This window comes from Channa argus, chromosome 3 (genome assembly GCF_033026475.1).
Source record: "Channa argus isolate prfri chromosome 3, Channa argus male v1.0, whole genome shotgun sequence".
Lineage (NCBI taxonomy): Eukaryota > Metazoa > Chordata > Actinopteri > Anabantiformes > Channidae > Channa > Channa argus.
The window spans coordinates 2,031,539-2,047,042 of record NC_090199.1 but is presented as its reverse complement, the minus strand read 5'-3'; the positions used below and the strand labels follow the sequence as shown (position 1 = coordinate 2,047,042).

Genomic DNA, 15,504 nt, shown 5'->3' with positions numbered 1-15,504 from the left:
GAAAGAAACGTTGTTGAAGTCATTTATATCTACTTTTCATCCTCACAGCAGAGAAAACACGAGGATTACTACAACATACCTACAACAGAAAACGTTATCTTATAAAAATGTTACAACGATATTAAACCAATTTAAGTTTAATTTGTAGTGTTTTTAGACTTTAAAAATAGCCCGTGAAGGTAAATGAGGCTGTAAAGAATAATACCTCAGCTTTTTCAACACAATAGCAGCATCATTCCGTGGATGTTAGTCTCGTGGTCCACATTGAAATACAGATAAAATGGATTTTACTTCTTTGTTTGTTTGGGCGATTTTCTGACTTTTCCTTTAGCATTAAAATTTGAATTAGCCCAAAACGTATCTCCTACACATCAGCATGTTAATTTTTTTATGATGCACACGTTGCTTAACATTTGCTTTTCACAAATACTGTGTCTAACTACAGCTTCACAGAACTGCTAGCATGCTGCTACCATGCTATCAGTTTATGAGGCTCATTGTTTAACAGTTCAGATACGGCCATGCTTCATTTTTGTTTGTGGTTGATGTAATAAAATCTAAGTGGAGGTATATTGACGGAGAAACAGGAGGAACCCAGGATTGAGCCCTGTGGGACACCACATGTCTGCTGATGATTAACTGATTAAACTGACTAAACAGGCTATGATTTTAATATTCACACACTTTCTTTGACAAACTTCTGAAGACTAAATGAGTTCTAGTCAAATCTCCTGTACAAAGAGAAAATGTTTTAACCAGGTATACTGCATGTTAGGTCCTGTGGGAACAGGACAGAAAAAAATTACATCACGACTTTGGATTTTGTTTTTATGTAAATATGTAACCTTTATGTTTGTTTGTAATAAGAGTGAAGAACTGATCAGAAACGGTGACATTTTCTGTCAATGTTTGGAAGCAGAAAGTGGCTCAGATATTCCCACGGGACCTGAATGCAGCAGACAGCTTCTGAATAATTCCTTTTTCCTGTCACTTCAACAGAAACTCAGTCCGATGTTCCTTAGTGGAGGGAGGAAGACGAGGCTGTCTCCGACTGATGGATGGAGAGGCTGGACGGCTGCTGGGCAGAGCTTGGGCCTGACCCCATAGGGTTGCCGCCGAGAGTCATGGGAGCAGGGGGGCGGGGATTGAGACGGGGAGGCAAAGGGTTGGAAGGGCGGATGAGAGGCGGGGGCTGCTGCAGGGTGAGGCGTGGCTGCAGGAAGCGGGCCTGCTGTTGGAGGGGCGGAGGCTGGCGGTGCAGGGAGGGTGTGGCCGGGAGGGAAGGCCGCAGGAGTGGAGGGGGCTGGTGGAGGGAGCAGGAGGTGCTGGAGGTCACTGGAGTCTGGGCTGATGAAGATGAGGCAGCAGGGGACGCACCTGAGGAGGTGACTTGACCCTGCAGGAAAAAACAAATTTTCAGAATTATTTGTTGTATTTTCAGCTGAAACCGAAGCTTTCGCTCTTCTTTGTCCGACTTAAATATTACATATTTAAAATGTGTCTGGACTTGTCATAAAACCCTTCCATCTGTCACTGTGCACAGAGCAGAATACTCTGATCATTTTACTAAATGTTCAGGATATAAAGTGAAACATCACCTCTTCGTCCTCTTCGTCCGTGCTCTTCCCTGACGGGGTATTGGAGCTGTTCTTCCCCTCCTCTCCAGAGGTGGCACTGTCTCCGTTAGGAGCTCGTGTTCCCTGCTCGGCCTCCCACTCCTGCAGCACCTCCTCCAGGTTGAACCGCCGCCGGTAGTTGACAAAGAAGTTCTTCACCTGACCCACCGTCTTGTTGCCGATGACATCTGCGATGGCCTGGAAGTCTTTTCCGTATTTTCTGACACCTGAAGGACATCGTAGGTCAAAGCAAAGCATTTGATTATTAAACTGCCACCAAGAGAAAGTGACGTTAATAGGAAAAATAAAAACAAATCAATGAATGTGTGTGGACATTATAACTCTTATCATTATTTTGCATTTGTTTTTTTGTTATAACCTGGACAGTGAACAATGAACTGAACTTTACCTTAATGCCCTTTAAAGCAGAGGGAAGCTGCAGATTCAGCTGATAATTGTCTGATTCCTTTCACTTTGTTTTCACACTGTCATTAGATCCGGTGTTATTGTAAAAACATTATGCGTCACCGTGTTTTGGGTTTGCTGCAGCTTCAACCTGCCCACATGCTGTAGGACATTGAAGTTCTCTAAGTTCGACAGTGGCCTATTAATTGTAAGTTTGCGTTATATTGGACATTTGAGTCGTGAAGCTCACCTTGAACAGCCAGGAGCTGCTCGTCTGTGGTCCAGCGAGCATTCACCTTCTGATTACACTGCAAGATTAAAGATTAGAGTGAGAGTCAGTAATAGTTAAAAGCTTAAAGTCTGTATCTAGAACTAAAGGTAATGAAGGAACAACGTCTCCTTTCCACAAAGGGATGTTTAAATTACCCCTTAACAAAGCCCTTAACATTTAAGATGGCCTGAAAATGTCTATATCAAATTTGTGGGATACATCAGCTCCAAACTGCACAATCAGCAGAATTGTTGAAGTGGGTGAAGCAGAACCACAAATGGTTTGTACTTGTTCAGTTTTACACCTCAGTGTGTTTTAAGGCTTCATCCACCCTTAAATAGACATAAAAAACACTGAAGAATAGTTTGTTTTCATGTAGGTTGACAAAATAAATCCCACTGTACTTGTCTGCGGTGAGTTTGTACCTCAGGCAGCCGGAACTCATCGATCCCAGACTCCAACATGTGTTTCATTCCACTGTTCATCTGTTTGGCATTCTGCACCTGAAGAACACAGCAGGAACATCCAGGTGTTGTTTAACAGAACTTACAAAAGAAAGAAAAATTAAGCTTTTACTGTTACACTACTTTAAAATGTGCCTGGAATCTACTGGTAATCGAAACAGTATTTTTTTGGACAGGCATTGCACAGGAGGCCTAACGCCTAATGCTGGGGTCTTTTTTCTGCCTCAAACAAATCCAGCTAGTTCCCAGCAGAAAGTGGGTGAATGAGCAGCTCAGTTTATTCATGTTGCTTCACTTTGGTTTGCTGTGATTTCCTCTGACTGATTGGTGAGTTACTAATGGACACAAAACTGCCCTTATGTTTATGCTACAACAATAAAAATGCTAACATCCAGATGCTAGTGTTAGCATGCTAATGCTAAGTGCAGCTACTGTGATGCCTCACAAGTCTTTACACTTCAGCGTAATTAAGCAGTCGATTTCTAACATTCTGACCAAATCACATGAGCTTCTAAAGACATTTTACTAAAATAATATTTCATCAAAGTTAGTAAAGGTGTAAAAATACTTTAGATGATTGTATAACAAAATCCTACATTTGTAATGAGTTAAAAATTGGATATTGGACAATAATCAAGGACATTTGTAGAAATTAATTCATTTTGTTGTAGATGTGTTAAAGTTAATGATGTATTTACACATACTGGGATAGTACTCTGAAGATACTGTAATACAGCATGGTACATTAACTGCAGCATGTTGAATATAATTCATACCTGACAATTTACATACCTGGTGTGACATTGAGCTTTTTGTTAACTCTGGACAACAATGTTTAACAAGGCTGTTTGTTTGGGAAAGTTGGGATTATTTCACTTGTTTTCTTGGTTTAAATTTGAGTAAAAAACTCCCATGTTCATCATCTTCTCACATGGGCCTTTTGACAGCTTTAACAAACCAACCAGTCAAATTCCTGTGATGTTTTTTTTTTAACCATTAGGTGGATTTGTAGTCATTAGATGCTTCGGCACATGAATCTTTTTTTTTTCAGATGGATGGAAAATGTTGGTGCTTTATTTTCTCCATTTTTAGTCCATTTTGGACGTCTAGTGCTACTTTTATGTGGTGCATAGGTAGATGGGACCTGAACTTAGATTTGATAATTGATGTAGAGTGAGGTTAAAAGTAGTTTGGATCACTACTGAAGGATGTATTCATGGTTGTGCAGTAGTACCAGTAAATGTTGAATAATGATCTGAGATCTTCTTCATCTTTTAAAGAAGTTTTGTGATTTTAAATGTCTGCCCATCTTAAATCTCCTCCTTTTTTCAGGTCCTTCCGGTGGAAAAAGATGGAGAAGTGTTGCAGTGTCTCCTACCTGTCTCTTGAGTGACACCAGCTCCATGTCGAGCTGACGGAGGAGGGTGTTGGCAGCGGTAGCACTGCAAGATACGGCCACCACGTCCTCCTGTGTCAGATACATTCCTTTGGGGGGACGGCAGCGAGAGCGCTGGTGGTGTCGGTGCTGCAGGGTCTGGTGTTCTCGCCGACCCAGAGCGACTTTAGTGCCTGGCACCGTCAGCTCCACCTGGTTCTGAAGGTGAGAGAATAAACATGGAGGACGAACTCGACAAGTGGCTGAGAGTTTTGTTCAGCATCATCATGATGTTTTGATCCACTGTGGATGTCAACATCTCTAAAATGTAAGAACATTCTTAGAAAAAAAAAGCTTAAAGAAAACTTCTATTATTGATGGTTATCCCAGGTCCACGTACCTCTTTCTTAGTTTCCTTGTTGGGGTCGTAGTCGCTGTCATTAGCTTCAATGGGATTGGCATCCTCAATCTCCTCATCACTATGGCAACAAAGACAAGTCAAAATACAATCATGGCAGGAAACATAAGTGCAGACAGCTGAAATCCCACAAGCACATCAAACGCATGATGGAGAACAGCAGCACAAATCTAAAACAGAGTCTCCACTGACTTAAACAACAATTCTGATTATTAAGTCACGATTTAATCGTGTATTTAACGAAAAGGCCAAAATTTCTCAGATTCGTGCTTCTGCAAAGTTTAGATTTGTTTTATCATTGATGTTATGGGGATTTGTTTGGCTTTGGGCTGTCAGCCAAAACACGGCGTTTAAAGTCAGGTTTTATTCCAGGAAATGATTCCTGTTTTACCTGCATGGTTTTTGAAAAATATCAGATTTCATCTCTGTTTGTATTTACAGTTAAAGCTTCAAGCAGAACTTTAGTCCTTTTCTGAATTAATCATATTTTCAACAGCAGACCTTCAAACCAACAATAACTTTTCTCTGCTCACACTCCTGTGAAGCAGTGTGTCTGAATGATGTGATCTCCAGCACAGACAAACAGGCTAATCCAGGTCACAGACTGAAAGACCCTAAACATGAGCAGAAACAGTGCGTTGCTGAGTTTACCGTCTTTGTGGGGACTGTTCAAATATGATTGACTTAGTAAATATCAAACTGTTCAATTCCTCAATAACCATTCAACCTAAATTCTCACACAGTTCATGACTTTTCACTGAACTGTCACTTTATTGGCTTTAGCAAGTCTGTACCAAGTTTCCACCCCTCTGATTATGAAAGTAATAAAACTTGAAAAATGTCTGATCACATAAAACATGTGAATAACTGTAATGTAAAAATATATTACATTTAATATATGAAAATTATGAATTGTATTTTAAATACATTATGATACATATAAAAGTACATGAAAATTGTAACTATTTGACAGCCCTTGAATTAATACATTATTAGTACCAATATTAATGTGCTATTATCAAATAGTTTCTGTTCTACTACCTTTTATTTTGGAAATTAACCTATTGAGGAATCTTCTGGAGCTTCAGCACCATCTGCTGTTGAAGCCCTGCTAAAGACTTTGCCAGCAACTTTCTTTTCCTCTCTTCTGTTTGTGGTGTTTCACAAAGTGCAGCTTCCTTGACAATAACTGCTGGTCCTGCTTGTTTTCTATTGATTAGTGAAATGTGTCAAAATAAGCAAAAACCAAAAAGATCTAGTTTAACGAACTGGCAGCTTGTGCATTTTTGCCTTTTCATTGAAAGGCAGCTTTTCACACTGTTTATCTAAAAAGGACAATAGTTTGTCAGTTTTTCCTCCAAACTACGGTATTTTGTACCTGTCGTCCTGATTGTTCCTGTTGGCCAGTTTCCGAGCCTGTCGGTCCATCAGACTTGTTCTGGAGCGGGTCTTCTTCCAGGAGTAGTAGTACTTCACCAGACTGGAGATGGACTTGTCTGGCAACTGCATGAAACATAATGGACAAAATGGATCTAAAGGGATTGTCAGAGTTCAAGAGGAAATCGGGAAACTTCAGCCTTTTCTCTAATGTTCAGTTTCTGTCAAATAATAAATATCTTGGCCTTTCTCAGCCTCAGGGATTTAAATGAAAGCATCTGAAACATTGAAGTGAATTTATTCTTTGGTGGAAGTGGAAACAACTCGCCTGAACTCGGGTTTTAACAGAAGAGATCTCAAGATGCTTTCATCTAAAACAATTAGTTGCGTTTGCCAACTTATTGTAGAATCTGAAACGTAGCTACAGCTCTAAAATATGTGCAGTTAAGTCCAAACTAAAAACTCTACTGAACTACACTAAGTGATGAAATGTACTGTCCACCACAGTGCTGCTGCGTCAGCTTTGTACCATCTGCTGGATGCGGTGGAAGCTTTTCCCGTGGAAGCTGAAGGCCTGTTCAAACAGCACCTTGTCCTCCACCGTCCACTCGTCCGGAAACGGGGTGAAGTTGGGTAAGTCTGCCAGAGACTTCTCGATGTTGTGTTTGTGCCAGAAGAGCATGCCGAGAGCCTGGACACAGACGAAGGGTTTTAGTGGACAGCGCTGTCACAGTGAAACAACATGAGACGGACTTTTCAAATGTCTTCGCCTTTTCTCTGTTGGCAAACAATCAAATGTCCGGTCGAGAGAGAGAGAGACAGGCAGACGGCTGATTTATTTCTAATTTTTTAATATATTTTTTTATATGCATGACCTCGTCTGACCACTGACATTTAAAGCACGAAGTTCTGGGGTCTTTTTAGGAAAAAACATCAAAATTTTGGATTTGGAAAATTTTGATTTTTGAAAAACATTTTTGGGCTGAAAACACAGACTGGTGTGTTTTTAAACCTTCTATCTGTTTGGTCTGGTTTGAATCCGTGGATCAATTTATAAAACAACTGTTTTGTCCAAATGAACTATAAGAACGTTGTGGTTCACTCAATGGTTATAAGGGTCTGGGGTGGCAATAAGTAAACACAGGACCAAGTTCCAGTTCCATTCTCCTTGATACATCCATGCTGTTGAATTTTCCTCTGAAAGTTAAACTGCTGTAATGGACTGAGTCCAGTAAAAGGGTCTCAGTTCGGTTGTTGTGGACCACACCAGGCCCCTCCAGCCTGTGTCAGTGAGGACCCACCTGCTCCACGTTGTACCCGTGCTTCTCTTTGGCTATGGCGATGTATTCATCCACTGTAGAGGGAAACACGCCGTTAGCTCAGTCTGATCTGACAACCTGATAGAGGACTGCAGCTGTGCACAAGTAACCACAGGGGAGCAGGAAAGAGTACGCTTACGTTTGGAGTCGACGATGGAGTGATACGGAGACCAAACCAGCATCCCCCCGCTGTCCTTATCAGAGTACCTGCTGGAACCTGATGGTGAAGAAACATCACAATTCTGCTGATCCGGCTACTTTAAATTAACACGTCCGCAGCACATTTTGTAAAGACCAACTCCAGTGATGTGTGATGGCAGGAGCTACTTTAAAGTGGGGCCCAGAAGACCAGCAGATTTGGACAATACTGGTTTTAATGTGTCGCTCACAGTGAGCATCTTAGCAGCCCAACTACTCAAGTATACTTATACTAGAGTAGCAATGTACTCTACTCAGCATTCACATAATGATTCGCACACGTAATGATATCCTAATCTTTATTATTATTATTATTATTATTATTATTATTATTCTGACATCTTGCGTATTTGCCTGGCGCCTAACTGCGTCGCCTAACTTTCAGCTAGAAACACGATTCAAACTTCAAAACTCATTCAGCTTATACAGGACATTATTGCATGTATATGGTTTTTTAAATATCTTTTCAGATTTTTTAGGATTTTTATACATATAACTTTAAGAAATTATTGCTTTAATGACGTCTTTAATGCGTCATCAATGACATTACATAACTGCCTTTGAAATTTCTGCATTGAATGCTTTTTCTAGTTGTTCTTATTATTAATAATTATTAATATTAATATTATTAATGAAAGTTTTATCAGATAATGACTCTAACATATAGTCTTCTCTAAAATAAAATAAAGATATTTAGAAAATGTGGATTTCTAGAAAACATAGGATTTGGACACCAAATATTACAACAGTGAAAGCTGATACAAAACAACGAAAAGGATAATATGGCCTAGTATTTTTGTATTTTTAATGTAGGGTAATTGTAGATAACTTTTCTTTAAGGTTTCACCATGTTTATACAGCAGCGTTTGCATCATGTAAGGAAAGAAAATCACAAATGCATAAATTAGATCTGCTCACTGCTACTATGTAGTGTTTTATAAACCATGCATTACACGTTGAGGTACTGCTTACACATACTAAATAGTAGAAATCACAGTATTTCTAACAAGGCTGTACTTTTGATTGAGAATTGACTCCCTAAGCTTCTTAATGGAAATATTATGTTAGTCAGTCTGAGTAAAAAATACCAAATATTTTTTGGTACCAGCTTCATAAATGTGTCTTTCAGCTAATTATCTTGTACCTAATATATCAGTGCTTCTGTTCTCAGCAGTAAGATGAACTCCACTCTGTTGGCAGTCAGTGTTGAATACACACATTAAAGAAATACTGAAGAAGCTTAACTTGTATCAGTTCTATGTTCTCTGCCTCTGACCTCACTGTAACTTGTAGGTTGTTTTGTTGCCCTTATTTATACTTAAATAATTGCTTAAGCTTGTTGCCACAAAGTAATTTGACCTTCGGGGCTCTGCAAACTTCTCAGGTCCATTTTATTCCAGATTTAAGGACGTTTTACAAATGTTTGATCAACAACTTGAGAAAAATCAGCCAAATTAACTAAAATAATCTTTATATACACGTTTGTGCAAAGTAGTTCCTACATGTACTGAAGTAAAGGTTTGAGATATTTCTATTTGCGTATTTCCATTTTCTGCTACTTCACTACATTTCAGAGGGAATTGAATTAAGTTACTAGTCACTTTCTATAATATAATGAAACGTATAACACATACATGCATCAGTAATTACAATTCAATAATGTCATTCAATGACGTGAAATAAGATATTCTGCACATAGTACTTCTGATACTTTAAGTGAGCTGATAATTTTTAGGATTTTATTTTTTCCACAGCGTGTTATTGATGCATTAACGTTTTGAGTATCTCTTTAACCACTGTAGTAACTTTATTTAAAGGTTTACTATTTTTGTCCACTGCTACAGGGAACAATTTCAGTTAATATACGCAAAAGGAAAATTAAACTGATATTTGAAGCCAACTTAATTTCCCCTAATTAATTAGAATTAATTAAAATCCTTAATGTCACAAGTTGGCGGGGAGTAGTTGAGGTAGCCTCGGTCCGTGTAGCCTCGGTGCGTGTAGCCCCATTACCTTTACTTTATGACACAACAACTGTCGTTATTACCACAAACTGAGAGAGAAGCGCATTTAAACCAGCACCTCTGCGGTCACAGTTAGTTTACAACCTCCAACACGTCCACATTAACCCGTGAGTGTAGTTACATTCTGTACCGTTCATGTACCGAGGCTACCACCGTCCGTCACTCATGTACGAAGCAATAACACTCACCGGGGTCGAAGTCGGGAATGTTGGCCTGATAATCGGCTCCGACCCGCATCCCCACATCTGGAAAACACCAGCCACAAACACAGGACACGTTTAATTGGCAATGCACCGTTGAAATACGCGGGTGTACGGAGCGATAAGAGGCTGTTCGAGGCTATACTCACCGTGTTCGTCGTCGCTGCCGCTTTCGTCTGAATAATGTCCATTAGAAGCGTTGGACGGGCTCTTGGTGCCGTTTGAACGACCTTTCCCTAAATACTCCGAGCCTTTATCCATCATCCCCGGCATCTCAGCGAGTAATTTCACCGTTTTTCTCGCCACTGTGTCGGAATATAAAATGTCAGCAGGAGCTGGACGTTTTTCTGCTGCAGTTCGTTAAGTCTCCGCAGCTCCGTCCGTGTCGCTGTGTCGCTCTCCTCTTCGCTACCACCTCCTCTCACACGGTCGCTACACGCTGTCTCACATCGTAAACGACAACCACAGACTCACGTCTGATTTTTCTGCAACTTTAAAGTCGAACTTTGTCCGCGTGAGGGAGATTTGTGCTGCTTTGAAGCCTTAACCGAGCGGAACTAACCACAGCGGGGGACGAATTTTTACGCACCGTCGGGCGGCGGTGCGGCGACTGCTGTTGCGGAGCCATTGGCAGCAGATCCTTCCGCCGACACAAACTAAGAAGCTAAAATAAAAATATATTTAAACGTAGCAGCAAAATAATTTACGCGAGAATTCATGAAAACAGCAGAGAGTTTAAAAAAATGAAAATTATACATTTTATAGAATTAGATGTAGATGGCGTAATCGTAAAAATTCTAATTAGACTCATAAAAGTTCATCCAGAGTTACATCTGTTACATTATTAGGTTAGAAGTTCTAAAATTATTAGAGCTTTTTAATAGTACATCATGTTATTTATGTTTTTCCTTAGTTGTTTATCTGAGTCGTCATGAACTGACACTTCAGCACCAGCAGATGGAGACATTGCACAACAATCAGATTTCTTGAGCTGCTTCTAAAACTTAATAAATGTTAAGAGGAAATCCATTTTTTTCACAGTGAATTATTATGAATCAGGTCTCTTGGGCTCACGGTATGAATGTTAATGTTTCTTCTTTAAAGTTCTAAAAGCAATGGAAAAAACACAATAAATACAGGGATCTGTAAAAGCATCAGCAGAGATGACAGTGACCATTCAAAGCCATAAAACCACCACAAAGGCCACTGTATTGAGATCGGGGGCCTTAAACGTCATGTGCACAGGTTCATGATCTCTCTGTGACTTCAGATCAGTTCAAATGGGCTTGAATGTCTGGAAAAACTGATGAGTAGAATGTTGTCAGGCAGTTATTGCTGAAAGTGAAGTTTAACGTGCAAATTTGGTTTGAGCATTTTGTGCCTAAAATGTATCGGTCTTTGTTGTGTGTTTTGTGATTGAGTCATTTTTTTGACAACAATCTGATTGAATAAAACCAACAAAAATAAGAGAAATACAAAAGCATATTGGTGTTTCCAATCTTTTTCTGGGCAGTGTGCTGTATATAAAGGCATTTTAGATATGTATAGAAAACAGTAACACTAAAGATATTAAGGACATTGCACCTATCAAAAAAATGATTTCTGACTTTTCAAAAATTCTGACCTCAAATTTGTAATTGTAGCCCTGATCCGATATTATATAGTATACAGTAAATTATGTGAATGATTTCAAAATTGGTTTAAAATGTTCTCAATGAATACATTTTGTTACTTCACTAACATAAATTTAATGTCATAATCTCAAGGGAAAGAGTTAAAGTCCAATTTTTATAACCGCTCTAATTCTCTTCCACATTAAAGTACATAAGACCACATCAAAGATCAGGTCTCCTATATGAACAGGAAGTAAATCTCTCTTCCTCATTTTTCCTGGTTTCATGTGTCAGATGTTTAAAGGTTTTCATCACTGACACATCTGCCTCCTCCTCAGTGAATAAAATATGTTTTTAAATTTTCATGCTCATGGGTTTGGAAAGTGACATCTGAAGAAAGACTTTTCTGTATAGTGGTTTTATTATTGTCTATTTTTAAACCTTTGCGAGAAAATGGTGGTAAGTAATAAGGGCATTATTTCTGCCAACACAAATTGCTGTTGAGTTTTTAAAACTACTCTTTTGATTCTCTAAGTCATAAGTTGTGATTAAACTCAGATCTGGAATCCACACGAGGGCCCAGGCAAAAAGGTGATCTGTTGGATCCCATCGATTCTTAATTTTATTTATTTTTTTAATACTTTTTCTGCCTCGTTTGTAGCTTTTACTGTAGCATTGTCAGACCAAGTGGACACAACATGATGGTTAATGTTGTTTATTCTGGAGTAACGACCTGCCTACGTTCTACTGTGTAGCTCTTCATTTGTGGTCACTTGAATAGATGTAAATTATTAGTAAAAACTACAGACTGGGCCTCACGATGAGATGAAAATGCAGGAGCCTCCTTAAGGACCTCATCAGTCTAAATCCTTTACTAAAGCAGTTTATTAATCAAAGCAGCACAAATGGCCACAGACTGTAAAACTTTAAAACAGCAGCTGTTGCTGCCCTTTACTTAAATGTACATGTACGATTTGTGCATCTCAAAGGTTTAAGTTGATTAGCTGATACTTGTGGACCAACTTGGACCAGGTCTGTTACAGTCTGGATCAGACGGTGTTAGGAACAGATGCATGAAGGTTGCAATCTGTTGTGACTATTATTTCATTTAACCTCATAAGGGGGTAAATACTGCGCAGCCAATTTTTTCATACAAGCTTGAGGACCCCCCCCCCCCATTAGATAATGCTGCTATCTTTTCCTAACTCGACAGATAAAAGCCAAATGACTTCGACCAGCAGAATCCTCCTTACCTGAGGCTCACTGAAGTTCAAATACAGGACACAGTCACAAGATGAGAGCAGCCTGTGGAAGTGGCTGGACTCCAATAATTACTGCTCTCACTTAAAATCCACTGAACAAGAATGTTAGGCAGCACCAGAAACGATCAGCAAACAAGCATAAGTGACATAAGTGTTTTAAATAAACTGGGAAAATGTGTGAATGATTATAGCAAATTAAATCCATCAACTGAGATCAGATTGGGCTTGAAATCTCCTGTAATAAGAAAACGGCAGAAGCGTGTTTCAGAACAAATGGCATGTTTGGGAGTTTAGCTGAATGCAAAACTACAATTTTAAAATATTTAGTTGTTTTTAAACACCAACCATAAGATGGGCTGCGTGTTCCAGCAGGCGTCGCAGCACAAAAACAAAACGCCATCGATGATTTACTCAGTTTATACGGAAACACATGATGCCTCCTAGCATACAGTAATGAAGTAGGCTGGACTTCGTGCACGGATTATGAGCCAGATCCCATCGCTCAGCATCTCTTCGTGGTCATTTTGTGTGTTGTTATTCTTCATCTCATCGTAGTTCTTTGTCCAGAGGACGTTTTATTAAGATATTTCCCCTGTTGCTATTAGAACTGAGGAGAAGCTAGAAAGCAGCTGTTACATATTTTCTGTTTTCATGGGGTCATTACCACCACATGACGGTGTCTTTAGGTCAGAGTTAGAAAGTGAACGTTAACCGTCACCGGTCATTTTTAATCATGTGTCTCTGTCTGTTTCACAAAAAAGCATGTGTTTGCATGCAGCATCCAGGCTGGTCAATCTGCTAATATACCACATTCTTTCTTTTTGTTCTCAAAAGCTTAATTTAATGAGTTGAGTGAACCTGCAGCTTTTCATCACTTTGATTCATTTTCAATAATTTCACTACATATAAAATAAAATCCTAATCCATCATGGCTAACTGGGTAAAACGCACTGTTTGTTCGTGACACTAATTGTTCTTAGATGGATTACTGACCAGGCTGCCAGGCTAGTCAGGGGCCCGGGGGCCAGAACCTCTGAGCTCACTGTTCATATTCCTTCTTTGAAGAGCTCAAGATGATCCAGAATGACCCAAAATGATGAACAATGAGGAAAAAAAACAATAGTAAAAAAAGCCTCAAAATTAATTTAAAAAAAGGAGGGTGGAGGGGGCTTCATCCGTCCGCGCCCAGGGTCCCATTTTCTCTTGCTCCGTCCATGGATGTAGTAAATAATACAGAACAATCGGAGCTAAATCACAAATTAATTTTTTTCTGGAACCTGCAGGACTGACGATGTCTACACACAGTTACGTAATGACGTACACAGCAGCAATGTGTCTCTCCGCCATCCTCCCCACCTGTCTCCCTCTAGTGCGTTTTCTGCAGGTGTCGCTTTACCCCCTCTCTCGCGCTCTCTCTCCAGTCTCTTCTAACGTCGCTCTTCCTCAGCCACGCTCGCTGTGTCTCGTCACGCCATCTGCTGACACACGCACACACAGCACGAGCTCCTGGTGTTCCGGTGCGCGAGGCTCGTGCAGCTCGTCAGATATGTGAGCGGCGGGAAGCGGCAGCTCTGCCTCGCGCTGCAGGAGCACGGCACAGGATGGCGGGAGGACGGCGGGGTCTCGTGGCTCCTCAGAACACTTTCCTGGAGAACATCGTCCGCAGGTCGAACGGTAGGAACCGATCCGGTTTAGAACCGCTGGCAGCTTCCGTCCTTTTATTTCCCCGCGATCCCACCAGCAAATCATCTGTGCTCTATATTACAGCATGTAGGGGACAAACCAGGGGCTAACATAGGTGCTCGTGGGGAACCCAACAGCTTGGGTTCGGTTCTGGACATTTCTAGGGATACGCCAACATTGGACAGTGAAAATAAACGGCTCGTCCTAAACCAAAAAACAACAACAACAACAACAAAAAACTTCTCACATCTGATTTATTTTCTCTCTCTGCTTTAAACGTTTCTTCGAGAATTATTAAGATGAAATGACCAAATGTCTAACTGGGCATAAATTTGTTCCAAGCCATTTTCATAAAATCCTTCCTCCTTAAATCACGTTCTGTCCTGCAGCAATAACTCTGCTCTTCATCCACTCACGGGGAGATGGAGAGGAGGCATAAATATAAGGAAAGACTCATGTTAAGAAGAGAAACATCCATCACAGCTGTGGAGCTGCTGAACTTCTTTTTAAAACAGATTTTATTTCCCTGAAACATATTAAAACAACGATCAGGCCTGAAGCTCGGTGTCTCAAACTGTTGTAAACAGTGTTTTATTCTGTTCAATGTCCAAAGTCCTATTGTTACTGTGGTTTACAGAAAAGACTCGGACCTGGGTTCTGTCTAATTTCCTTTCAAACCGGCTTAGCTTAAGAACTGAACATTGAGTGTCAACCCTGTCTCAGAATCAATGTTCCTGTCTCAGCCTCAGCCAGGAAAAATCCCCTTGTCCCCTTTTATTCTGAACCTTGTTTGTTTGTTTGTTTGTTTGTTTTTTCATTTATCTAGATTTGGATAGTTTTAGGTCATTTGTTCATAATGTCAGTCATTTTGCACATTTTGTGGTCTCTAGTGTCTTCAGACTTCTTGAATAAGACATGTCCTATCCTTGTGCCTGGTAGACCTGTTCGGTCATTCATCCATGGTCGCACGTGCAGCTTTGTTGTTTTTCTCTGACTTTCAAACGCCACAGACCTTAACAGATAAGAGAAGGACCAGAATGGAGTATCAGAACCTTCTTGTTTCAGCCCAGTGGGGATGACTCCCCAACAGTGTAGCTTCACTGGGGTGAAACACTCAACTGTGGAGGTGCCACATCCTCTGGGGGACTGTAGTCCATCGTCAAACGTACCGTTTGAATGAAGGTAGACAAAAAAAGTGTCTCTTTCTTCCACCCTGGTGATCAGATGCGGCAGTGTCTCTGGAGAGTTTTTAAAGCCCTTCCGGGTCTCGTGCTCTCAG

At 40.2% G+C, this 15,504-nt stretch overlaps 2 protein-coding genes across 8 annotated transcripts in view; one reads left to right on the top strand and one right to left on the bottom strand.

The window, feature by feature from the left end:
- Positions 1 to 6: 6 nt before the first annotated feature.
- Positions 7 to 10,208, bottom strand: rcor3 (REST corepressor 3). The gene is made up of 12 exons (XM_067499518.1): positions 9,817 to 10,208; positions 9,656 to 9,712; positions 7,385 to 7,462; positions 7,228 to 7,280; positions 6,456 to 6,617; positions 5,928 to 6,052; positions 4,532 to 4,610; positions 4,135 to 4,350; positions 2,718 to 2,795; positions 2,272 to 2,329; positions 1,599 to 1,843; positions 7 to 1,396 (listed from the first exon to the last, which is right to left on the bottom strand). Exons 1-12 carry the CDS (start codon positions 9,938 to 9,940, stop codon positions 1,019 to 1,021), a joined length of 1,653 nt encoding a protein of 550 aa, XP_067355619.1. The 5' UTR covers positions 9,941 to 10,208; the 3' UTR covers positions 7 to 1,018.
- A 2,440-nt stretch (positions 10,209 to 12,648) lies between these two features.
- Positions 12,649 to 15,504, top strand: part of kcnh1b (potassium voltage-gated channel, subfamily H (eag-related), member 1b) — a 55,821-nt gene continuing 52,965 nt past the window's right edge. For 2 of the 7 annotated variants that reach the window (XR_010913955.1, XR_010913954.1), the window contains exon 1: positions 12,649 to 14,216. Coding sequence is in view for 4 of the 7 variants with exons in the window: in XM_067499492.1 (XP_067355593.1) it covers positions 14,144 to 14,216 (73 nt within the window). In the remaining 3 variants the exon portion in view is untranslated. The remainder of the gene's footprint in view (positions 14,217 to 15,504) is intronic. The other 5 variants (XR_010913956.1, XM_067499492.1, XM_067499493.1 and 2 more) reach the window with 4 other exon arrangements.

Bases quoted from the DNA above. Each gene is read 5' to 3' on its own strand.
- rcor3 (XM_067499518.1), bottom strand. From the start codon at position 9,940: ATGCCGGGGATGATGGATAAAGGCTCGGAGTATTTAGGGAAAGGTCGT. The intron at 4,351-4,531 runs GTACGTGGACCT...TCTCACCTTCAG, and splicing joins ACAAGGAAACTAAGAAAGAG to AACCAGGTGGAGCTGACGGT. The intron at 1,397-1,598 runs GTGATGTTTCAC...TTTTTCCTGCAG, and splicing joins CGGACGAAGAGGACGAAGAG to GGTCAAGTCACCTCCTCAGG.